General features: G+C 37.0%; 1 protein-coding gene across 1 annotated transcript; it reads left to right on the forward strand.

The window, feature by feature from the left end:
- Positions 1 to 24,604: 24,604 nt before the first annotated feature.
- Positions 24,605 to 25,468, forward strand: LOC147291915 (uncharacterized). The gene has a single exon (XM_086236067.1). The coding sequence runs from the start codon at positions 24,605 to 24,607 to the stop codon at positions 25,466 to 25,468; it is 864 nt and encodes a 287-aa protein (XP_086092193.1).
- The last annotated feature ends 2,023 nt before the right edge of the window (positions 25,469 to 27,491 follow it).

The raw sequence follows: 27,491 nt of genomic DNA on the forward strand, positions 1-27,491 counted from the left end.
TTATCTAATCTAAAATAAGAGTATGTTATTCCAACCAAAAAAAACAAAATAAATAAAAATTAAAAATAAGAAGAACGTAACATTCCTTCCCCCTTAACAAGCAGCCTTGTCCTCAAGGATACGACTTCAACACATGTCCCGTTCCGTAACCACGTTGTCATCTTCTTCTTCCCAATAAGGTGATATCATGAACAACTTTTTACACCGATGTTCTGGCTTGAATTGTTTGTCACAATTAAAACATAACCCTTTTCTTCTCCGCTCTTGCATCTCAGTCACAGTGAGTTGCTTCACTTGAACCAATGGCAAGGGTGATGCTATCTTGTTTGGTGACATGTTCTCTTGTGATTAAGACAAGTCACGAGCCTTATATAGAAGGGCTAGCCCAGCCAAGAGCTGCCGAAAGAATGGTAGGACGACCTACCAACACATCGGCCTTGATGGGGTCTTTTAACCCACTAGTAAAGATGCTCACCTATCTTTCTTGAGGTAGATGGCCAACTTTAAACAACAACTTCTCGAATTGAAGTTGGTAATCGTGAACGGACCCAGTTTGTTGCAACTTAATTAAATCGTCAAAGAAATCCTGAAATTGGGACGGACCAAAACGAGTGTGCAATCCATCACAAAATTCACGCCAAGAGACCATTCCCCCTTCTTGTTTTAGCACCTGAAACCATAATTGAACATCACCCTCCAAGTGAAAAGATGCTAAAGCCACTCTATACTCTTCTGGAATTTGATGGAAAAGAAAAAATTATTCCACCTGACAAACCCAACTAGTAGTATCTTCGTCACCCTTGAAGCGAGGGAAGTAAAGTTTGACTATCTTGGGTGTAAACGAAGAATCTGACCCATTTGAACGACCTCCAATGGGTTGTTTTCCATCAGCCTTCCTTTTGTTTGTAGAACTCTCCCCATCTTCACGATTTGGCATGGACTTGATCAAAGCAGCTTGCCTATTTGATCATGGAGTTGTTTTTGACCGGTGGCTAGAGAGCTAAAATCAACCTCCAACTTCTCTATGCCTTCGTCCATGTTGAGGATCCGATACCAAGCTACTACGTACATGTTTCCTTTACCTATTTTTGGTATTTAGGATAATGGAAAATAATAAATAGTTGGGTAGATTAGGCTAATTGACGAGCCTATGACCCAAGATAAGGCTGATTGAGGAGCCTTTGACCTCCAAAACGTATAACATGTTAAATTTGAATTTTCTTGACATCTTTCTTATTGAGATTGACACCTTTAAATAGGTGGAAAAAACAACCAGATGTGGAGTGACAATAGGAGGAGACTGCTTCTCCACTAATCCACTATTCATATCCTATACTAACCCCCATATCTTATCTAATCTAAAATAGGAGTCTGTTATTCCAACCAAAATAAACAAAATAAATAACAATTTAAAATAAGAAGAACGTGACACAACCTCATGATAAATCCAATGTCAAATGCTTCAATTGTCAGAAATATGGCCACTACAAGAATGAGTGCAGGTGGAAGAACTCTGAGAATAGAGATCCTCATGCCAAAATTGCAGAGAATGAAGATGAAAAATAGGAGACCCTGCTAATGGCTTTCAATGCAGTAAGTGCTATTGAGAAAAACAAGTGGTTTTTGGACACAGGGTGTAGTAATCGTATGTGTGGCCACAAGGAGTTGTTTGTTGAATTAAATGAGAGCATGCAATCTGAGATTACATTTGGGAATGCTACAAAAATGCTAGTGATGGGAAAAGGCAGAATTTCTATCAAGATGAAGGATGGTTCAGTCAACACCATCTCTGATGTGTATTTTGTTCCTGGCCTAAGACACAATCTCTTGAGTATGGAGCAGCTGTCCGAGGAGGGATATTTACAATGGTGTTTGCACCATTAGTGATGCTCAAAAGGGACTTGTAGCTAAGGTAAACACGACTCAAAATCGTTTGTTTCCTTTATATGTTAATTGTGGAGATATGCCATGTTTTAACTCTATGGTGGTTGAAGAAAATTAGTTATGGCACTTGCATTTTGGGCATTTAAATTTTAATAGTTTGAGTCATCTTGCTCGGAAAAAGTTAGTCTTTGCCTCAAATTCATGCTCCAACCGAAGTTTGTGAAACTTGTGTTCTTGGTAAAAAGCACAGGGACCCTTTTCCTAAAGGAACTGTTTTTAGAGCTAAAAAGCCCCTGAAGATTATACATTCTGATTTGTGTATAGTTGAAGTTCCTTCTCATGGTGGTGGAAGGTATTTTATCACCTTCATTAACGATTTTAGTAGGAAGGCTTGGGTGTATATTATGAAAAACAAGTCAAATGCTTGTGATAAGTACATTCAAAACCTTCAAAACCTATGTTGAAAAACAGAGAGTAGGAGAATAATTAAAGTCTTGGGAACTGATTGTGGCCAAGAATTTATTGTTTGTGATGATTTGTTTGGAGAAAAATGGTATTAAACATCAGTTGACAGCCCGGTATACTCCTCAGCGAAATGGGGTGGCGGAGAGGAAAAATAGAACAGTCATGGATATGGTGTGATGTATGTTGAAGTTGAAAAATCTACCGAAATCCTTTTGGGCAGAAGCTGTTATGTGTGCTATATATATTTTAAATAGATCACCATGTAGCAGTGTTAAAGGAAGAACTCCATATGAGATGTGGAGCAGTCGAAAACCCAATATTACTTGCGATTGGTCTTGCTCATGTTCTAGACCAATGGAGAAAAAAACTAGATGAAAAGGCTGAGAAGTGCATATTTGTTGGCTATAGTACTATTACAAAAGGGTACAACCTCTTTAATCCAAAAACAGGGAAGATTATTGTGAGCCGGGATGTTCCATTTTGATGAGGAACAGTGTTTTCAAAAGCGCGCTTCAAGCGCGCCTCAAGGCGCGAGTCATGGCGAGGCGGCAGCCGATTGCGATCGACGTCGCCGGACTGTGTAAAATGACTGAAAGGCGACGGCAAGGCGCAGATAGCGTAAGCCTCGCGACGGCAAGGCGTTGAAGGCTTGAATGGCGACGCTCATGGGAAAAACCAAGTGCAGGTTTATTCAAGATCAATACTGATGGAGGACTTTGTCATAGCAGTCGGCGCCGCGGCCTTGGAGTTGTTATTGGAGATGGTGAGGGGCATCTCGTTGTGGCTGCAACTAAAACCACTTTTGGCGGCTTCTCTGTGGACGAAACGAAACTGATGGCAGAGATTTTTGGCTTGCAGTTAGCCCAAGACCTGCAGCTGGGAAGGGTTTTTCTAGAGATGGATTCTTTAGGGGTTGTCAATCGCATAAATAACCCTTCTCCTTCTTTGGCGGCGGATGAAGCGCTCGTAGATATAAAAGCTCTCTTGGCTAGTTTTGATGACAGTGACAGTTGTCAATTTCGGTCAAGAGACTCCAACAAAACTGCCCATTCTTTAGCTAAGTTTGCTCTATCAAACCATGGTTGTAAGATTTGGCTTCACGTGGATGCCAACCCTTCTTGGCTTGGCCTTTCTTTGTATGAGGATTACCGGCCATCTCTAAATAAAATTCTCATTTTCTCTTTTTTTTTAAAAAAAAAGAAGGAATGGCTTTTTCTGGCATGAATTAATTAGGAAAAAAAAAGGATTAACCAATTTAGCATGTCTCTTGTAATCATATAAAGTGCAAATGTAAAGAACAAAAATTTCATATAGCAAGACTAACATTAAGAGCCATTCAGTTTTATTTTATATTATTTCTCAAAACTTTACATTATATTATTTTATATTATGTCTCTTTGTAAACTAAACACATATGGATAAATACTTATATTGGGGAACATGGACAACTTCATGAATGTTATGAATGTTGTTCTTGCTTTTACAAAAGAAGATACTTCTTTCTGCAATTTTGATCTAGAACAAGACTACCTATATATGAATGACAATTAATGCTATTTTTTAGCTATATAAAATTTTTTTATAATTTTTTTATAATTATATATTTTTATGCCCGGAAAGGCTTACGCTATACGCGTCAAGGCTTACGCCTCGCCTTGCGGGACTGCAAACGCCTCGCGTGACGCTTTTGCGTCTGAAAACACTGATGAGGAAAAAGCTTGGGATTGGTCTTTGAAAGAGAGCACATCAGTAACATTTGTTCCATTAGATGACGATGTTGATGATCAAACAACCAAGGAGCAAGAAACACAATCTTCAGCAGCTCCATCTCTACAAGAAGTTGTATCTAAACATATAAGACGTGAGCATCGCTTGCCATCTCCCTTTCAAGATTATGAGATAGGTAATTACAGTCGAATGTAGATGAAGAATTGGTGAATTTTGCATTATATGCAGATTGTGACCCTCTCGATCACATTCAATGAGGCATGTTGCCATCAACATTGGGTGAAGGCTATGGATGAAGAGATTCATTTTATCGAGCTGACTACTGTACGTTCCTAAAGGAAAGAAGCCCATTGGTGTAAAATGGGTGTATAAGACGAAGTACAAGTCAAATGGAAAGGTGGATTGCTTCAAGGCAAGGTTAGTAGAAAAAAGGTAAAAGCAAAGACCAGGTATTGATTATCTTGAGGTTTTTGCTTCTGTTGGTAGGCTTGACACTATTATAATAATTGTTTCTCTTGCTACCCATAACTCTTGGAAAATATTTCAAATGGATGTGAAATCTGCTTTCATGAATGGAACTCTTGAGGATGAGGTATATCTTGAGCAACCTGCGGGGTATGTTAAGGAAGGGCAAGCTCACAAAGTGTACAAGCTGAAAAAAGGCTTTGTATAGGGTTAAACAAGCACTAAGGGCATGATATACCGAATTGATTCTTACTTTCTGAAGCATAGTTTTCAAAGACGTCCATATGAACACACTTTGTATGTCAAAACTGATGTGCAGGGATGTAACAACCCGACCCAAATTTTCACTAGAAATTTAAATTTTTATCTAACTATGTTTTTATGAGGTTTATAACAGATGTTGGATTGTATTTTAAAGATTTTGAGATTTATTTGGAAAATAAAAAGAATTTTGATTTAAAGTTTTGATTTATTTATTTTTGTTTTAATTTAAGCATGACCAAAAGTTGACTTTTAAATAAATGGGCTTTCGATTTTGACTTTGGGTCCGTTGAATAGGTTTCGAGCCCACGATTTCATAGACACGTACCACGCGTCGATCTGAGTTATGGTTTGAGAGATATGAGCGTGTGAAGTGAAGGGCAATATTGTAAATTTATAAAAAATGGGATTTTAATACCCAAAAACCAGATTTTGAAGGGGGATCGCTCTCTAGAAATTTCGGGAATACTCTCTCTATATTATTTTTTTCTCTCTCTCCCTGCAGGGCACGCACGCACACACCCCCGACCTCTCTCATCCTCTCTCTCTCCCACCGAATCCCTCTCTGTTCGCCGACCACCGACCACCCCACCGGTCAGAAAATGACCCTCTCCAACCGGTCATCACAGCCCACTCCTCCTTCTCACCAGTCAACCCCCACCGGCGGCATATCGAAGAGAGAGAAGCCGAGACTCACCGCCGGTGATCTCGCTTTTCCGGCGACATTGCGACCTCCGACCACCCCAGATCTCTTCCACTCGACGAGCCGAGCACGAAGGTGTCATCACCTTGCCAAGACGACCACCGTACGCGGCGATTCGAAGAGGAGAAGCTCGCGGCTCCTCCGGCGGGTTTTGTGTTTTCCGGCCAACTCCGGCCACTGTTGGCCTCGACCCAGGTATTGAAATCGATCGTCTCTTCGTCCTCTACAAGTTTGTATGATTGATTTCGTATGATTATGCCCGGAATTAAAAACCCAACTCAGCCACCCACGGCCACCGCGAGCTTCGCCGCGTGTGGTGGCCGATTCAGACTCCCTTCAATGTTTTTATATTTTCTTAAGATTAATGAGCCTATTGGAGTTGAAATTAGGTTGATACATTTGTGTTTGGCTGGGAATCAAGTTTGGGCAGCCGTTGGGTGTGGCGGTAGTGTCGATTTCGGCCACTCCGAGACCACACAGCCACTAAATGGAAATTTGGATGAGTTAAATTGGATAAATTGTTAATTTGTGAACTGAAAATGAAAATTTCCGAGAGTTATTGAACCGATCTTAGGTTATCAGTTGATTGTTGTGTAATTAGACAGGTTGTGAGAATGGCGGGGAATAAATTGTGACAGTTGGTTGTTTGGATAGATTGGGTATACTCGAGGATCTCAATCTTAGTGTAGATTGGTTATCGGAATTATAAATCGAGTTGCGAAGGATATGGAATGCAAGGAAGGCATAATTTTTATCCGTCTAAATTTGGAATATTTATGTTGTATGAGTGGATAGACGCGATTAGATTAGGCCTAGGTTAATGGGTTTTTAGTATTGAGGAATTCATCATTGGGCACTTTCGCTACTACAATTTCCTTTTGGAGTATGCCTAAAAGATTATATATAATTATCTTTCGAACCTTAAAACGCGTGGTCTGTTTTTGTTAGGTTGATGAAGCTTCATCTTTCGTTGATAGTGAGTGGACTTTATTTTTGCAAATATTTTTCTAAATTCATGAATTATTCGTGTGGTTATTGAATTTGTTTGAGAGATAATAGAAGTTGAATTGGATTTTTGAATTGGAAGTGTTTTCTTAAATTATGATTTTATTTTTTTGGTTATCATGAGTTTTGAATTAGAAATATTGATTTGAGTTACGAATTTTATGAAGTTACACGAGCAGTTTTAAACCGTCATACTAGTACCCCCCTTCAGCACAGGTACATAATTGCTCTGCACTTGCCTAGAGATGACTCGGCGGTGTATGACCAGCACAGGTACATAATTGCTCTGCACTTGCCTAGAGATGACTCGGCGGTGTATGACCAGCACAGGTGTATAATTGCTCTGCACTTGCCTAGAGATGACTCGGCGGTGTATGACCAGCACAGGTGTATAATTGCTCTGCACTCGCCTAGAGATGACTCGGCGGTGTATGACCAGCACAGGTGTATATTTGCTCTGCACTTGCCTAGAGGTGACTCGGCAGTGTATGACCAGCAGTTTCCCGGGTACTAGTGTGGCGTGAGTTTTCAGTTGGGAAGTATTTTGAGAAAATATATTACACCAGTGAACGTTTTAAACGACAGTTTCATTAAGGCAATGTATTTTATTTTAGATATTTTAATAATTTTACAGCTTGAGAGTATAAATTGTTTTTCAGAGTTTGATTTACAGTTTTGAGATGGTTTAGAAAGGGATTTATGAAAATGTTTTAAAACTGGGGAATTCTAAAGGAAAAATCAAATTTAGAGTTTACGAAAAATCTACATGCTATTAAACCTTCTATGTCCACTCACTGAGATTTTTCTCTCACGTCTTATTTATTTTAAAAAAAAATTTCCCAGGTACGAGCGGTCGAGCCAAACACGTCGAGGCAGTTGCAATCATCTCCTTAGTCGGACCCGGTAGGCGCCATTTAATTTTTGTAAAAATTCCATGTAATAGAATAGCAGCTCTGATAACCACCCTACAAATTTTAAGTTGGATTTCTGTGAGATTGTTGGGTCTGAGACCCTATTTGGTTGTGGTAGAGGTGGTTGCTGTATAGAAGTGCTTTTTAACAGGTTTGAATTTCTGGGTTAGTCCATTTTTAGGGGAGGTTCTGCCGAATTTTCGGTAGGATTTTCCTTGAATTTGGATTCCCGCAGGACCTCTCCGGGTTTCAGGGTGGAATCCGGGGGCGGTCCTGTCAACTTGGTATCAGAGCATTAGGTTTTAGATTTCTGTAGACTCGGCACCTTGTGTGCATCCTTCGAGGTATGGAAAGGTTTTCCTCAGCTTGTGTGGACATGCCTCCTCGACGTGGCCGACCTCAAAGAAGATTGTGGTAAGTTTTGGGGGATATAGTTTATTTTATTGACGTGACTTAAAGGAAATGATAGGAGCTTCAGGGTGACCCTTTAGTTCATGATCATAATTTATTTATCATTTTCATGGATACGTAAGGAATGGTGTGGAAGACGTAGTAATTAACTATACTTGAAGTTGCGATCATATCCTATGTTGGATACATTTAGAGATCGAAGGGTTAATCAGAGTGGCGCAGCGGAAGCGTAGTGGTGCCCAGTCCAGCTATGTCAGTAGAGGTGGAGAACAACAGAGGGGTCAGCCAGGACGCCCCAGAGCTCAGGGCAGAGTCTTTGCCATGACAGGACGCGTTGATTTTACCGGACGTCATCATGAGTACGTTGTCCATCTTTGAGCATGATACGATATTTTCGATAAGAGATAAACTTTCTCGATTTGTGGATTAGAGTGGTTTTTCAAATGATTTAAAGGTTTTAAACTGATTTACTTCGTAATGGTTTTATCCCTGAAAACTTTATCTAGGGTTTGGCGTTCTATCACATTTTTAAGTTATTATTTTTGAGGCGTACTTAATTTATTTAGGTTCGTTATGGAGTGATCTTTTTAGTTTAAATGTTTTCGGTTTCCTCAAACGGAAGGAAATGTCAAAATTCAAGCATATTTCAACTTATGGTTTTTGAAAGAAGGTTTGACTTAATGGGCAATAAGAATTTTACAACAACAATTTACTTAAATTAAGGTTTTCTACTAAATTTCGAGGATGAAATTTTTTTAAGGGGGGAAGGTTGTAACAACCCGACCCAAATTTTCACTAGAAATTTAAATTTTTATCTAACTATGTTTTTATGAGGTTTATAACAGATGTTGGATTGTATTTTAAAGATTTTGAGATTTATTTGGAAAATAAAAAGAATTTTGATTTAAAGTTTTGATTTATTTATTTTTGTTTTAATTTAAGCATGACCAAAAGTTGACTTTTAAATAAATGGGCTTTCGATTTTGACTTTGGGTCCGTTGAATAGGTTTCGAGCCCACGATTTCATAGACACGTACCACGCGTCGATCTGAGTTACGGTTTGAGAGATATGAGCGTGTGAAGTGAAGGGCAATATTGTAAATTTATAAAAAATGGGATTTTAATACCCAAAAACCAGATTTTGAAGGGGGATCGCTCTCTAGAAATTTCGGGAATACTCTCTCTCTATATTATTTTTTTCTCTCTCTCCCTGCAGGGCACGCACGCACACACCCCCGACCTCTCTCATCCTCTCTCTCTCCCACCGAATCCCTCTCTGTTCGCCGACCACCGACCACCCCACCGGTCAGAAAATGACCCTCTCCACCCGGTCATCACAGCCCACTCCTCCTTCTCACCAGTCAACCCCCACCGGCGGCATATCGAAGAGAGAGAAGCCGAGACTCACCGCCGGTGATCTCGCTTTTCCGGCGACATTGCGACCTCCGACCACCCCAGATCTCTTCCACTCGACGAGCCGAGCACGAAGGTGTCATCACCTTGCCAAGACGACCACCGTACGCGGCGATTCGAAGAGGAGAAGCTCGCGGCTCCTCCGGCGGGTTTTGTGTTTTCCGGCCAACTCCGGCCACTGTTGGCCTCGACCCAGGTATTGAAATCGATCGTCTCTTCGTCCTCTACAAGTTTGTATGATTGATTTCGTATGATTATGCCCGGAATTAAAAACCCAACTCAGCCACCCACGGCCACCGCGAGCTTCGCCGCGTGTGGTGGCCGATTCAGACTCCCTTCAATGTTTTTATATTTTCTTAAGATTAATGAGCCTATTGGAGTTGAAATTAGGTTGATACATTTGTGTTTGGTTGGGAATCAAGTTTGGGCAGCCGTTGGGTGTGGCGGTAGTGTCGATTTCGGCCACTCCGAGACCACACAGCTACTAAATGGAAATTTGGATGAGTTAAATTGGATAAATTGTTAATTTGTGAACTGAAAATGAAAATTTCCGAGAGTTATTGAACCGATTTTAGGTTATCAGTTGATTGTTGTGTAATTAGACAGGTTGTGAGAACGGCGGGGAATAAATTGTGACAGTTGGTTGTTTGGATAGATTGGGTATACTCGAGGATCTCAATCTTAGTGTAGATTGGTTATCGGAATTATAAATCGAGTTGCGAAGGATATGGAATGCAAGGAAGGCATAATTTTTATCCGTCTAAATTTGGAATATTTATGTTGTATGAGTGGATAGACGCGATTAGATTAGGCCTAGGTTAATGGGTTTTTAGTATTGAGGAATTCATCTTTGGGCACTTTCGCTACTACAATTTCCTTTTGGAGTATGCCTAAAAGATTATATATAATTATCTTTCGAACCTTAAAACGCGTGGTCTGTTTTTGTTAGGTTGATGAAGCTTCATCTTTCGTTGATAGTGAGTGGACTTTATTTTTGCAAATATTTTTCTAAATTCATGAATTATTCGTGTGGTTATTGAATTTGTTTGAGAGATAATAGAAGTTGAATTGGATTTTTGAATTGGAAGTGTTTTCTTAAATTATGATTTTATTTTTTTGGTTATCATGAGTTTTGAATTAGAAATATTGATTTGAGTTACGAATTTTATGAAGTTACACGAGCAGTTTTAAACCGTCATACTAGTACCCCCCTTCAGCACAGGTACATAATTGCTCTGCACTTGCCTAGAAATGACTCGGCGGTGTATGACCAGCACAGGTGTATAATTGCTCTGCACTTGCCTAGAGATGACTCGGCGGTGTATGACCAGCACAGGTGTATAATTGCTCTGCACTCGCCTAGAGATGACTCGGCGGTGTATGACCAGCACAGGTGTATAATTGCTCTGCACTCGCCTAGAGATGACTCGGCGGTGTATGACCAGCACAGGTGTATAATTGCTCTGCACTCGCCTAGAGATGACTCGGCGGTGTATGACCAGCACAGGTGTATATTTGCTCTGCACTTGCCTAGAGGTGACTCGGCAGTGTATGACCAGCAGTTTCCCGGGTACTAGTGTGGCGTGAGTTTTCAGTTGGGAAGTATTTTGAGAAAATATATTACACCAGTAAACGTTTTAAACGACAGTTTCATTAAGGCAATGTATTTTATTTTAGATATTTTAATAATTTTACAGCTTGAGAGTATAAATTGTTTTTCAGAGTTTGATTTACAGTTTTGAGATGGTTTAGAAAGGGATTTATGAAAATGTTTTAAAACTGGGGAATTCTAAAGGAAAAATCAAATTTAGAGTTTACGAAAAATCTACATGCTATTAAACCTTCTATGTCCACTCACTGAGATTTTTCTCTCACGTCTTATTTATTTTAAAAAAAAATTTCCCAGGTACGAGCGGTCGAGCCAAACACGTCGAGGCAGTTGCAATCATCTCCTTAGTCGGACCCGGTAGGCGCCATTTAATTTTTGTAAAAATTCCATGTAATAGAATAGCAGCTCTGATAACCACCCTACAAATTTTAAGTTGGATTTCTGTGAGATTGTTGGGTCTGAGACCCTATTTGGTTGTGGTAGAGGTGGTTGCTGTATAGAAGTGCTTTTTAACAGGTTTGAATTTCTGGGTTAGTCCATTTTCAGGGGAGGTTCTGCCGAATTTTCGGTAGGATTTTCCTTGAATTTGGATTCCCGCAGGACCTCTCCGGGTTTCAGGGTGGAATCCGGGGGCGGTCCTGTCAATGGAAATGTTGTTATTGTGTCTGTATGTGGATGACTTGATAATTACAGGAAATAATCCGGAGCTAATTGGAGGATTTCTGGAGGCCATGACATCTCATTTGAGATGACTGATATGGGGTTAATGTCATACTTTGTTTGACATCGAAGTGTTCTAAACTAGTCATGGAACCTTTATTTCACAAAAGAAATATGTTGGAGACATGTTGAAGCATTTTAAAATGGAGTCGTGCAAGGCAATGCTAACTCCAATTAACTGAGGCAATCATTGCTGGCGGCATGGCCGGACAGTGCGACAATGGCAATTTTCTTAGTTTTAAAAAAAAATCCATGAAAAACAACATAACATGGACTTATTTGTACAAAGTGTAGACTTTATTTGTACAAAGTAGACCTTTTATCATTCCAACTTTTAGGTGGGTTTTTTTTTTTTTTTTTTTTTTTTTTTTTTTTTTTTTTTGTATAAAGGGCTCTAAAATGGACTTTTTAGTAATTTACTTTATATTTTAAAAGATGTATGGGCATCAACCAAATAGTATATATCATCGATTTTAAGTTTTGGTGACATAGTATAATTAAGGTTTATGGAATAAAAGAATTATGGAAAAAGATGGGTGTGTGAGATGATAGTTAAGGGGGGGTGTGAAGATTGTTTAGTAGGTGGGTTTTTGAGTTGGTACGTATCTCAAATGGTATTATAGGATGTAAAAATAAAGTGGGTGTGGAAATAGAACAATGTGGGAATATAAACGCTCATATATAGATATGGGAAAAGATTTTGTGCCCTATTAAGGCACAACCCTAATCCTATGTGGCAAGTTAAATAATACACATCATTCTTTTGTTTTTTGGTGATTATACACATCACCATTTATTTTTAATATGAAATTAATATATAATTATTGAAAGACCATCTTATCCAACCTAAATCTAATTTATACTTAATTTTTATACCTTCTCCATATTGAAAACTCACGTTCAGATCACAAAAAAAAAAAAAAAAAATAGAACATCAATTATTCTTCTCCCATGGATTGCTTTTATCTTCTCCCCTGGATTGCTTTTATCTTCTCTCATAGATTGCCAAAGATACAAAACAGCAATGAAACTGACTACCATACATTTACTCTGCGTCGAGCTGAAAAGTGAATAAGAAGAATTGTTTTGTTTTCAAACCTCTCTGCATGACTAATTATCTGGGAGACCATCCACATATAAAAGAGTACTACATCTCATCTGCACATATACCCATTTTAGAAAGAACTCTCTCTCTCTCTCTCTCTCTCTCTCCTCTCTGCATGACTAATTATCTGGGAGAAAAACAAACCATCCACATATAAAAGACTACATCTCATCTGCACATGTACCCATTTTAGAAAGAACTCTCTCTCTCTCTCTCTCTCTCTCTCTCTCTCTCTCTCTCTCTCTCTCTCTCTCTCTCTCTCTCTCTCTCTCTCTCTCTCTCTCTCTCTCTCTCTCTCTCTCTCTCTTTCTCTCTCTCCATTATACCAATTAGGCTACTCATTGCAGAAAAGTTATCAATAAATGAAATACTGATTTAATGAAGCAACCATACTTGGAAGCCTCATTGCCCTACATCCTCTAATTCTAGTAAAGTCTAATGAAAAGATTCTATCACAAATCATTAGAGAGTTAAAAGTAGTGAATTAAAGAGTACCTTAACGCATGATTTGAATAAAATTCTTCTAAATCATAGATGCAATAAGAGAGATGATGTAGTAACTTTTTAGGGTTCTAAAATTGGGGAAAAATTTCTTAAGAAGATTAATGTATGTGTCAAGATTTTTAAATTTTGTCGTAAAACCTTTTTTAAATATTTTTCCTTTTATAATTTAATTAATGTTTTGTAGAATTTTAAACGAGGTTATATTAGTCTTTTTAAAAGCTTATGTGGCAAATATATTATTGGATGTATTAAATGATCTAATTGACATGGAAATTCAATGTCATTAAGGCACCAAAAATTAGGGCACTCTAGCATAACCCTATATATATATATAGGATTTTTCTCTAGAGGGACATCCACAAATTTCAAAATTTGGGGATGTCCGACAGAGCGCTACACGGCGCCGACATGATGTCGATATGTGCTATAGCCAGTTCATGTGCTCGTGTCGACATCGTGTCAACGCTCTGTCGGACATACTCTAGAGAATGACTATATATATATCACGTCATTTATACTTATCCAAATACAAATTACAAAAGTCGATTCAATCTATTATCTAACAATCAGTCATCATTAAATTTCCTAATAATTTCTCCAACTCCAACTGAACCAGCTATGAGTTTTCTCCAAGTTTTTGCAGAAACAGAGGAACTTCATATATACCATGCTTTCTAGATCATTGGTGCCTCTCCCAAATTATGAGTTAACTTCGGTTGGAGTTTGATTCAAAGTTTGTTTAGCATTCAATCATTGTGATTTTTATAATTCAATCAAAATAATTAAAGACAAAAAACAAAAAACAAATAATTAAAATAATAAAAAATAGTTTTCCGCTACCGGGAGTCGAACCCGGAAGATATTCTCAAACCAATTAAAGAGTGCTACAGCAGGCTTTGTTGTGCTGCAGTATACAACTAAAATTCTCAAATTAATTAAAGAGTGCTATAGCGGACTTTGTTGTGCTGCAGTATATAACTAAAATTCTTAAACCAATTAAAGAAGGCTACAGTGGGCTTTGTTGCGCTGCAGTATACAACTAAAATTGATTTATAATGTAATACTTACCTTCCTTTATTCTTCTTCTTTTTCCAACATATATCACGTCATTTATATTCATCCAAATAATTCCTTATTGGTCGAAGTTTGATTCACAGTAATTGATTTGTATTTAATCCTTGTGATGTTTAGAGTCAAGTGACAAGCTATACTTCAAGTGATTTATTGTATATAATCATTTCAAATAGGCCAAAAGACGTTTTTGGTCCATTATTATGGATGAGTCGCACTTTTGTCCCCGTCATTTCAATTTGAATTTTTCAAGGACTATGGTTCCATTAATGTCGTAATTAGGTCCAATCAATCAAAATCATCTACTTCGGAGCCAATCAGATGGTGCCATGTCGGCATATATTTTTTGTCTCAATTTTGACGGATTGGACCTGATTGCGACATTAATAGAAACACAGTCATTAAAAATTTTAAATTGAAATGACGGGAACCAAAGTGCGACTCATCCATAGTACAGGGACCAAAAACGTCTTTTTGGCATTCAAATATATCGTATCTAGTTTTCTTTTTCCCATTCCTCTAGGGTTTTAAACTAATTTAATATTAATGTACCAAAAAAACTAATTTAACCTTATTGCCAAAATTCAAATCCTTTCTTTTAAATCATTACATTCGAATGGACCGACCATATGTAGGGATGATCTTGATTCCCATAGTTTCAGTGATTGCTACCACTTGACCATGATAGTCTACATAATGACCATTCAATTCAACCAACCCTCCAAATTACAGGTCCAACTTCTGCTATGTTCTAAATTCTAGACTCGTATTCAGGTCTTTGAACTCGATCTAAAATATTGTCTCTGAAATGAAACAAAGGATATCACTACAAGAAAGAATAGCAGTTCTGTCACTATTTTGCGACGGCAGCTATTTGTCGTCGCAAGAAGTGAATATTGTGCGACATCATATCTGTTAAGGCTAGGCACCAATACTGTATACCGAAAACCATACCGATTCCATTCCATTTCGTGTCAATTTCGTGCCGAAAAATTATATCGACCAATATCCCATACCGAATCCGTACTGTACCGATCATCAATGGGATGAGAGTGGTTTCAACATCTCAATCTCATACCATCTCGTACCATACCGAAAATATTTAATTTAATTTCTTATTTTATTTTATTAAGTGTGAACAAAAATTATATATATTCATTTGGACTTGATATAAGAATTCATAAAATTAAATATATTTTATATATCATTCCTTTGGACTTTAATATATTATTTTAGATCTCTATTTCAATATTATCATTGCAAAAAAGTCTAAAAATATTAGTTTATAGTTTATATAGTTTATATTTTATATAATTTATAGTTTATAACATATAACATATAACATATAGTACTATATAACATATTGTCATATACTATATAACGTACATATATTATATAAGTATGTACTATATATAATATAACATATAACATGTTACATATACTATATGATAGTTTATAATACTATGATTTATATATGTAACATATATAAGTATATAACATAAACACATAACATACACTATAGTAGCTTTAAACCCCAAACCCCAATTGAAATATATATAAGTATATAACTTATAACATATACTGTAGTAATTTTAATTGAAAGTTTGAAACCCCAATTACATATATTATGAATTTGGGCATTCTATATTTCTATTTATTTGGTTTGAACTTTGAATTACATTTGATCTGCATATATTCTGGAAATTCTAAGTTGTTAAATTTGAGTGTTGACTGAAAAAAAAAAAAATGGTGGTTATATGTTATTTTGACAAAAAAAAAAAAAAAAAGTTTAAAAGGTTGGCACCATCTCATTCCGTCCCGTATGGATATGGGATGAGATGACACGGGACCTTTTTTGAAATGATCATCCCATCCCAATCCCAATCCTGATCAAAAATTGCGGGATGAGATGGGATGAGGTCCATCTCATCCCGTGCCCAGCCCTAATATCTGTCGTCGCAAAGATTTGATAGATTTGCAACAGCATACCATTGCCGTTACAAAACAATCAATGCTTTGCGACGACATGCCTTTCCGTCGCAATGTTTTTTAGTATAGTAATGGCCAAGGAGGGCGTCACAAAATCAAATAACTAATTATTCTTATAAAATAATAAAACGACACCGTTCAAGTCCAAATTCTTGTTCTTCCAATCCTTCTTTTTGTCAACGAAAATCCTCTTAACCTTTTCAGTCGCTCTGTCTCTTTCTCTCAAACCCTCCCTGCTCTCTTTCCTTCTCTCAAACCCTACCTATACTCTCTAGGGGTGGGCAAAAGTGCTAAAAAACTGAGTTTTGAATAGAACCAAATTGATCGGTTTGTTTTAGTTTGGTTTTTTGTTAATTGTGGTTAAAAAACCGAACCAAACCGAAAAGACAACTCGATTTTGGTTTGTAATTTTGAGATTCTCGGTTTAATCGAAACAAACCACCTATTATAATATATATTTATTAGTTTATATATGATTTTAATACGTATTATAGACTAAATATGCATTTATGCAAATCGTTTTATTAAACGTATTATGTATATTTTTAATATTAATGGGCAAACCTATCTTTTATGACTCATCCTTCATACATACGTACTATATCCTTATATATGTGTATATGCATAAAAGAGGTCCATGATTTCATGTTAAGAGAATAATGTCCTAAAGAAGATAGGACAGTGAGACTTATATCTCTTAGTACTTGAAGTCTAAACAGTTCTTGGTTACAAGATTGATAACTGGACAATATCAATTCAGTGAAGCCAGCATGATCTATCTCTACTTAACGTATAGGATAATCGGTCTCAAATTATTGGTGTAGAGACACTAGGAGAAGATCATTGATGCCAATATATGGTTCACCTGTTATAGAGTATTACTCACACGTCAGCAGAAATTTGTTAAGTCTTGATAATACAACTGGTCTCTAGACTTGAGACGCCACAGTTGTCCTGTGCGTTTAGTCGCTATCCTTTGACTGTATCATAAGGCTAGATTCCTAGAGTCTATTTAAAGGTACAGATTAAGTATAGTCACTGACGTATGAGGGCATGTGTGTGTTCAACACATGATCTATCACTCCTGGTAATAGGAGAGATGTTTCAAGAGACAACAGATGTTTAGATTTAGGAATCTTTGGCTAAAGTAGTAGATCATGGAAACAAGGTTTCATAGTTGAATATAATCTATACATAAGTGTTGGGTCTCAAGGATTATGCTAAGGTTGATGGAATTCCATACCTGACCATAATCAGGAACATAGGATGATAAAGAGACTATATTGTATTGCAATCAAAGACTGAATAGGTTCTTCTTTCTTCCGGTTAATCCGGGTAGTCATGACACTTAACTAGGTATCAATCTTACTTGTGTGAAGAAAGCTAGCACTCCCATTCTCCAGAGAGTTCATCTCCTCCCTCCATCTCCTTCTAGTGTGAACTAATTAGAGGTCATACATCTTTGTGTGACTATAAGGACCAACTGGCGGAGAGCTTGTGGATTCGCACCTTGGTAGGCTTCCAATCGAGAGAACAAGGTATGAATCTCATTTTCTAATTCATAGTTATTATTGTATCATATCTCAATCCAAAACATGATCGTGTAAAATTTATTTCCCGCTGCGTTTATATGATTATTTTCTAACACTTAGGGTTTAGGGTATGTAATAGAGTTTAGGATTTTGGGGTATATGGAATTTCAAGGTATTATCATGAAAAAATTTTGTAATTATTTGCCATTAATTTATGAAGTTGAATATTAAGATTTTCCATTTTTTATTTTCGTTTTCAAATTTCAAAGTTTTCTGCATTTTCCAAATTAGTGTGTATTAATGTATTATTGTATTATTGCAAGGTTTTATTATTTATTTGTTTGGTAATTAATTGCCATTTATGTTTGACTTTGAAAATTAAGTATATCCTTTTTAATTTTGTTTTCAAATTTCAAAATAGGTGTTTTCTTGTCTAAATTAGTATATTACGACCAACATTCAAAGATTAAGAAGAAACGTCATTTACGTTTTCCCAACATCATTAAGCTTCTATCATCACCTATTCTTTAGGTTAACAATTTCAAAAGTTCAACACAGCATTTTTTGCAGTGTTTTTCAAGTTTCCTTTCATCCTTACTTACAAATAAGTAACGTGTTATTTTGCTTTGGTTATGTGGTTTCTTCAATCTTCTTTTTCTTTTTTTATTTTCTTCTTATTTAATTTTTCTTCATCTTCTATCTTTCTATCTTTCTTCATCATCAATCTTTGATCTTCTTCTTCTTCCTCCCATCTTTTTCTTCGATCTTCTTTTTCTTTTTTTATTTTCTTCTTATTTGATTTTTCTTCATCTTCTATCCTTCTATCTTTCTTCATCATCAATCTTCGATCTTCTTCTTCTTCCTCCCATCTTTTTTTTCGATTTTTTTATTTTTCAACACCAAGCCCTCCATGATTGTGGTTCTTGTTTTTCTTCCACATTTTTTTACCTAAGTAAGAAGTGATGAAAGCATTAGTATATATACCTCAAAAGAAGGTTGGTAATTATATATACCTCAAAAAGAGGTTTGTAATTATATATTTTTCTTGACCAAAGCGATAAAGATCTTCTTATTTTTCTTCTTTTGTTTTATATACCTGAGTCCAAGGTATTTGTATTTGTATTTATATATCTTCGTGCTATGTTTGTCTTGTGTTGGATTTGTTATATTTTTATTAGATATTTCTCTCTTTTATTTTTTTTACCCAAAGTGGAGGTTTACTGTGTTCATTTTTTTTATCTATATTATATGTATATCGGGTGTTTAATTTTTTTATGTTTGAGTGTTTATATGTTAGATGTTCATAATTGGTAACAATTTTTTAAAAAAATTAGATGCATGAATCATGAAATATTATCAATTAAAACATTCAAAATTAGGAATAATAAATGCCTCAAATCATGTATCTTTAAATATTGCTCAAATTAGAGCAATGACATCTTTTGTAAATATCCACAAATTCATGCCTAAGCAATTATCTGACGTGAAAAAAAAACCCCCACACACATTTATTTACCTACTGGGCCTACTCTAAAATGAGGTATTCAAAATTGTGTTACATCTAAAAGACCCAAACAATAATTGTTAAATAGTAGGGTCATGCCCAAGTCTTACCAATATACATATACAAAAAGTTGATGCCCAAGTAATTGAGTCTGTGGCCTTCAACATGTCACCCCTTTCTGCTTGAATCAAAATGTCATATATCCTCTTTTTGTGCTTTAACCAAATTGCCACAACTTTTTCGGGAAATCAGGCTTTCGGTATAGCTGAAGACGATTGGACTTCGTGAAGCTGTGGAATAAAGTTGCCTAAACCTACTCCAAAAATTATAACTGAACAAGTTGTTGAATAATAAAGGTACAAGTTTAACGCGTTTTATCGAACCATGCCTCAGATCCAAAAAAAGGCAATAAAATTCACAATATTCTTCATTGAAAAATATGCCATACTCCCATTCCCCACAAGTCAATATTGATCTTCTAAACCAATTATGAGGACGTTGTTCAAATATTTGTGTATCAATTTTGTAATCTAGTGCCCACTCTTTGGTAATATAATTTTTCATCACCCAAATCTCAACATACTTACCCTCAGATGATGAAAGATACACAATTGCCAAAGATCTTCTCAGATTAAGCAAATGTATGCCATCAAGTGAGTGAACAAAACCCTGTAACTCGGGATGAGGTGTCCAATCGAACTCCTCTTTCTTGAAATCGAAAGAAATTATATGATTATGGTTGTTTCCACCATCTCCACCAATCAACCAATGCATGTCTCCATAGGCAGATGCATTCTTTTCACTTAAATCACAAGGAAGAATTGACTGTATCTCTTGCCATGACGACCAACTTGTGCCCAATATATAAATTACTTGGGCCACTTGCTTGTTATATTATCAAATCTCATACCGTACCAAGTTTTGAAATAGTTTGCAACTTTGACACTCTTGGGGAGTTTTACAACTTCCCCCCTAAGAGGATTGAGTAAGAAGCATGGACCTCCAAATGTCCATTTCCCTGTAAAGCAAAACAAGTTGCAGAAAACAAATTCAACATCGTACTCATGTGTGCAGCGATCAATCCTTGAGACAAGAAGAGCCTGTTTGGTTTTTGTCAAACAATGACTGCATGAGTTGTCATTGTTATCATTGTATCTCAATGACTGCAAGTCCATTGAAAATTCATATCTCCCACCATGTAAATGAAATGATAGAGTAATAAGCATCAATTAAGGTACTTCAATGGTGGCAAAATTAAGTAAACGTGGAATATGCTGTGTAGCAAATAATGGAGACTCAACTTTGTTTAGAAAGGTCTTAGTGGCACATTGAATGGAACAAAGTTATTTTACAGGCAATCTCATGAGGATGTCAACCATGATATCATTAGGTACATCCATCAACTTCGACTTTGCATTGCTCTTCTTCTTCTTCTTCAATCCTACTCATGATATATCACCCAAACAAATTAAAAAAAGATTAATTCAATAACAACTTAATTTTGTCTTTTTTTGTTTTGGCAATAACAACTTAATTAATTTAAATACTTTTATTCAACAAAGTAAATAATATACATACTACAAATCAAACAACTTATGCTACCAGATAAAAAAAAACAACTTATCCCACTATACATACATATATACATACAGACTACAGTGGATTGAACTTCCACAAACCCAGCCAGTACATATATATATACATGTCAAATTTGGCCAATAAGATACGGTCGTTCTCAACTTTATTAAAGCTCAAAGGGATGAATGAGTTTGTGTGGGAAAATGTGCACCAAGAAGTAGGGGTGGGCACGGTACGGTATGGTACGGTATGAGCCCCATACCGATACCATACCGAAATTTTTATTCGGTACGGTATCGGTACGGTATGGACATTTTTAAAACTCGTACCATACCATACCAGTGTTCTATAAATTCGGTATGGTTCGGTATGGTTTCGGTATATACCAACATTTTAAAATTATTTTTTTTTTGTCAAAAAACAATATTTAACAACAAAAAAGAAATATATATATCAATGCCAAAGAAAACAACAGGAACCACCATATAAAGAAAACAACAGGAACCACCATATAAAGAAAATGTAAGCATGATAATGAACACACAGCAACACACTGCATCTCTGTTTTAGAACGTAAAAGTAAGCAACATAAGGCAATAAGCTGTTTGGTTGTAAATGGAAGTAGTAAATGGAACTACAGAGAGCTTTTGTTTTCCCTTCCTCTTTCACCACTACATAACTCGCACTAATATGCATAACACATCACCTTGAGACAGGGCCATATAAATTTGCATAACAGAAGAAACTGATAAATTGACAGAACACAACATAAGGCAACATGGACAGCAGACCAGCAGTGATGGCCAGCTGCAAGGTCTTGGCCAGCAGTGAGCTCAAACATGCTATTTTCCCTTTCCCTTTGCCTTGACTTCACTTGCATGTTCTACACAAAATGGAATACAACATAATTATTCATCTGGTTCCTTGAAGTAAGCCTCCTACTACTACATTGAACCACATTGCCATCATCATCAAATTCTTCATCTGGTTCCTTGAAGTAAGCCAAAAAGGTGCTGCCCTCATCCTCCGCCATTCTTGTGAAAGCCTTCTTAAACTTCAAGGCTGCCTCCAACATTATAAATGTTGAATTCCACCTTGTGGGGACATCCATGCATACAAGACCCTTGCTGGTCAGTTTCTCCTTCTCCACAGAAGATTTAAAATATTCTAATCTTTGTGGAGAGGACCTTACATACTTCACAGAATTTCTAATGGCCAAAACAGACCTATTAAGCTTCTTCAACCCACTTCCCACTATTAAATTGGTTATGTGAGCAACACATCTCACATGCAAGTACTTCCCACCCAAAACGGCTTGTGATTTCTCCCACATATTCATTTTAGACCTAACCCAGTCTAAAGCTACTTTATTTGCAGAAGCATTATCAACAGTTATGGTCAACACCTTCTTTATTCCCCACTGTAACAAACATGCCTCAATAAGCCTCCCTATAGTGGTCCCTTGGTGATTAGGAATCACACAAAAGTTTAAAACTCTTTTGTGCATCTTCCAATCCTTGTCAATGAAATGGGCAGTTAGCACCATATAATTGCAGTTTTGGACACTTGTCCAAGTGTCAGTAGTTAGGCAGATCCTATGTGCACTCAAATCTTTCATCAAATTCTCCTTATGCTCATCATACATTTTCAGAAACTGCCTAACTATAGTTCTCCTGCTAGGTATTTCAAACATTGGGCAAGCCCTACTACAGAACTTCCTAAAACCCTTCTTCTCTACCACACTAAATGGCATCTCATCTAGTACAATCATCTCAACACAAGCCTCCATCACATCACTCTGCACAAACCCCTTAGAAACCATCTTGTTACCCTGACCCTTATCACCACAAATAATCTTTTGGTTTTTGTTTTGGTTTGGTGGGTAATACTTGCACAGTTTTCTAATGTGGGTACTCATTCCTGATGTCCCATTTAGAATAGGATCACATGCATAATCTCCTAGAATACCCTTAGGACAATATATGCATTTAGCTCTCTTATATATCACTTCTACCTCTATCATCTTCCCTGATTCATCTTTTTTTTTTTCTTTTTTTATTACATCATACTGTTTAAAATGCTCCCAAACCCAACTACGTTTGGTACCAATACTAGGTTTAGAAAGGGGATTCAGCTCACTTACTTCTGTTGCAGATTGAATGGGTTCTCCCACTGTTGCTGGAGGTCCCAATGGTGAGGGTGAGGTTGCTGGAGGTCCCAATGGTGAGGGTGAGGTTGCTGTTGAAGAACAAGCAACCCCACTATGCTGCTGTGATTGAGTTTGAGACTGCATCAACAAAATCACAGAAGTACAGAACATATCAGTGAACATATCATCCCTATATCTACGCCCATTGAAGCCCCCTTCGCAGCTCAATTAAAAATGAAGAGAAACCCTCAGACTCAAAGCCCAGAGGAAATAAGGAACTCAGTCACTCACCATGATGTTCCAAGTTAGAACTGCAGAACCCAGCCGTCGTCACAGCCTCACAGGTCATCTCGGCGTTGCGTCGTCGCGTCGTCTTCTCGTCGTCGCGTCGTCTTCTCGTCGTCGCGTCGTCTTCTCGTCGTCGCGTCGTCGCGTTTTCTTCACTCAAAGCCGAGAGGAGTTACCGAGTGAGGGATGAGATGGAGGGATTGAGAGATCAGAGATGAGATGGAGGGAGGGAGGGATGGATTGGACTGAGATGAGGATTAGAGGGAGGGAAATCGAGATGAGGATTAGAGGGATGGATTGAGAGATCAGAGATGAGATGGAGGGAGGGAGGGATGGATTGGACTGAGATGAGGATTAGAGGGAGGGAAATCGAGATGAGGATTAGAGGGATGGATTGAGAGATCAGAGATGAGATGGAGAGAGGGAGGGATGGATTGGACTGAGATGAGGATTAGAGGGAGGGAAATCGAGATGAGGATTAGAGGGAGGATTAGAGGACTCGCTGGGGACTTGGGGAGTGGGGATTTTTGATTTAGGGATTTTTGATTTAGGGATTGGAGAGTCCGAGAGTGGATTCTGGAAGACTGGAACAGGAAATTGAAATTTGCTGTGAGCCTGTGAGTCTAAATGTCTAATACAGTAATACTCTAATATTGAACGTATTGTCTAGCCCAAGTACTGACTACTGATTACTGAACGTATTGTCTAGCCCAGGGCCCAGGCCCAATTGAGTCTAATATGTGTATTATGTGAGATCAAATGTACTGACCGTATGTCATACTCATATATACAGCAACACTTAATTAAAAAAAATTAAATAATTAAATAAAAAATAAATTCGGTACGGTACGGTATTTCTCGGTATTGAAAGTTCCATACCTATACCATACCGATTTAGACTCGGTACGGTATTGTATCGGTACGGTATATAATCGGTATTGTTTTTCGGTATAACGTCGGTATGGTACGGTATGGTACGGGTTCGGTTTCGGTATTTCGGTTTTAAATGCCCACCCCTACCAAGAAGCCTTTGAGGTAATAAAGGAATACTTGGTGCGTTCCCCATTTTTGGTGCCGCCATCGACACTTGAAGTTGTACATTGCCGCAACGGAGACTTCAATTGGAGCATTGTTAGCTCAAGATAATGAGGAGGGGAAGGAACATGTCATTCATTATCTTAGCCGGATCCTTCAAGACGTTGAAATAAGATATTCACCAGTTGAGAAGTTTTGCCTTTTTATACTTTGCCCCTACTAAACTTTGGCACTATTTGCTGCCAACACAGTTCTAGTTATTTCTCAAACGAACATGGTGAAAGACATGCTTACACGGCCAATCATTCACGGCCGGATTGGTAAATGGAAAATGGCCTTATCTGAGTTTGTTTTGAGATATATCCCTCAAAATGTAGTCAAAGGCCAAGCTCTAGCTGATTTCTTGGCTCACCATCCCTCGAAAGAGATTGAAGATATGAGTGAGGTCGAGATTGGTACAGCCATGGCTACTTACGTTGGAGTTGAACCATGGGAACTTTGGTTTGATGGGTCAAGCCCAAATGGTTCGGCAGAAGCTGAAATAATCATCATGTCAACTCAAGGAATGAGATACCAGTTTGCATTCCAAGTGGACTTTGCATGCACAAATAATCAAGCGGAATATGAGGCATTGCTGATTGGGTTAGAGATCCTAAAAGAGCTTGGAGCAAGGCATGTTGCTGTGTTCGGCGATTCTTTGCTAGTAATCAACCAGCTGATCGGGCATTATCGATGCCTTGATCCAGTGCTTAGCTTATATTGGGCTGTAATCATCCAGATGGTAAAAGATTTCACCGAGATCTCGTTCAATCACATCCCAAGAGAAGACAACTATGAAGCCGACGAGATGGCTAAGATTACATCCGGAGTCACAATTCCAGAAGGTGCCGAGTCACGAACAATCAAGATAGAACTACGAGAATTGCTGCATGCACTTAAAAGAGCCAAGTCCGACGCGATTTGTTGCGTTCAAGTCAAAACCAATGATTGGAGATGGCCTCTCATCCAATACTTGAAAGATCTTTATCGCCAACATCCATTGAAGATAAGATATCAAGCCAAAAACTATGTTTTGGTTAATGATGATTTGTACAGAAGAAGCAAGGACGAGTTATTGACGAAGTACGTGCTTGGGTGAACAAGAAGCTAAAGCAGTTATGATCGAGATTCACGGCGGTATTTGCGGTGCCCATCAATTAGATTACAAGATGAGATGGCTAATCCACAGACATGGCTACTATTGGCCGAGTATATTGAAAGACTGCATCGAGTTTGCCAAGACATACATTTTTACCTTTTTTCAGAGGGTGGGTGTGTTAAGACTCAGGTTGGGGATGGTTTTTTTTCTTTTTTTTCTTTTGTTTTTTTAATTATTTTATTTATTTTTTTAGTATTTTTTTAAGGGTAAACTTGGATTTATAGAATTTGTAGGGTCTTTTCGGTGTTTATGGGACGTGTGAAGACCATTTTTGCCTTGAAAAAAGGGTCACATGCATTGCACAAGACAATTTTTGATGAAAATTTGGACGTAATATAATAGAATGACAACAATGATGTGCGGTAGTAAAGATTGAGGACCTTATTGAGTGAAAATGCAATTTAATGACCAAATTGATATTTAAGTGAAAGTTGAGGGACTATTTGCGATAAAAAGCCCAAGAGATAAATACTAATAAGATTGTAAACAACCACATAATTATAAATAAGTACAAGATAATCCAATTTAATTTTGATATATAACTTATTTTTCTATATTTATCACAAATAATTGAGAAGAACTTACCTATCCCCTTATGTGATACCAACATGGTATCACCCCTCTCTCTCATTGGCTCTCTATCTTCTCTCACTCTCTTTATTTCTCTCTTTCTTTCATCTCTTGTCTCTATCTCTCTCTTCTAGGGATGCTACATCACTACAATATGGGGATAGATAAGTTTTTTTTTCCAAATAATTTATAGAGTCCGTTAATGAACAGGTACTGGCACCTTATTTTCTTAACCAAACTCATCCAATGCGTCTTCCTTCCTTTGCAGGCCAACTATTACAAGAGCTAATCGAACAACCCATTTTTATTTGCGGACACTCATGAAAGCTACAGCATGCAAATACAATACACACGAACCACATTGCCCCTTCACACTCATGACGTCATCACTCTTTTTTGTTAAAGCATACATAGCAAAATTAAAATATATTTTTTATATCTTTTACTATTCATTTAGTTCTCATAAGAAAGCCTTCGAAAGAAACATCTTTTCACTTTTTTTGTCAGACCCACCCATAAGTAAGTCAAAATGTAAATCAATTTCAGAGGTAGATATTCATTTTGCAATGTTAAAAATATCAAACACTTTCAAGGTTAAAAATATCAATCAATCCCTTTTTTCAAAAAAAAAAAAAAAAAAAAAACAATTCATTTCTACAAAGAATGCCAGTTTACTAAAATTGAACAAAACTTTGAAATTAATTTTCAAAAAATTTAAACAAACTTATCCATAGCATGGTACTGTCCAAAACAAAAACAATAACTCTTAAATTAAGACCATTTATATTTGTCATGCAACAAAAAATAAGGGTAAACTTGAAAATATTGAAACTGAACTTATCAGAAAATTGAAATTGCAAACTGAAACTGCGAATTGAAACTGTATCAGAAAACTAAAGCTATGAATTGAAATTGTATCAGAAAATTTAAACTGCAACAAAATAATAGACCAAATCTCAGTCAATTTAAAAATAAAACAAGCAAAATAATGTACAAAAAATCAACCAAAACACGAAATAAATCTCAAGTCACCAAAAAAACAAAAGAAAACAACAGATTTATAACACCCCAAATTTTATTGATTTTGGGCTCAAATATATTTTGGATTAGGCCTCTAAAGTGAATTAAAATATAGCCGAATAGCCATATGGCCCATCAGTTACCTTCTTCTTCCTTAACGTATTTGACCTTAAGGAAGAAGTAAATTTTATCCTCTTATCCATAATTTGCAGATCAAATCCTATTTTCCTCGGTTTATTTTCTTTCAAAAAAATCCAAGAAATGGAAGATACCAATGTCCCTGTTGCCATCCTGATTGATCCTTCGAGCCAAGGAGGGATTGAAGTCGTTGCGGTTGCCGACGTGATTCGGCCCCAAAAATACCCAAGGCTTG

The sequence above is a fragment of the Dryas octopetala genome, chromosome 3 (assembly GCF_963921425.1).
Source record: "Dryas octopetala chromosome 3, drDryOcto1.1, whole genome shotgun sequence".
NCBI lineage: Eukaryota > Viridiplantae > Streptophyta > Magnoliopsida > Rosales > Rosaceae > Dryas > Dryas octopetala.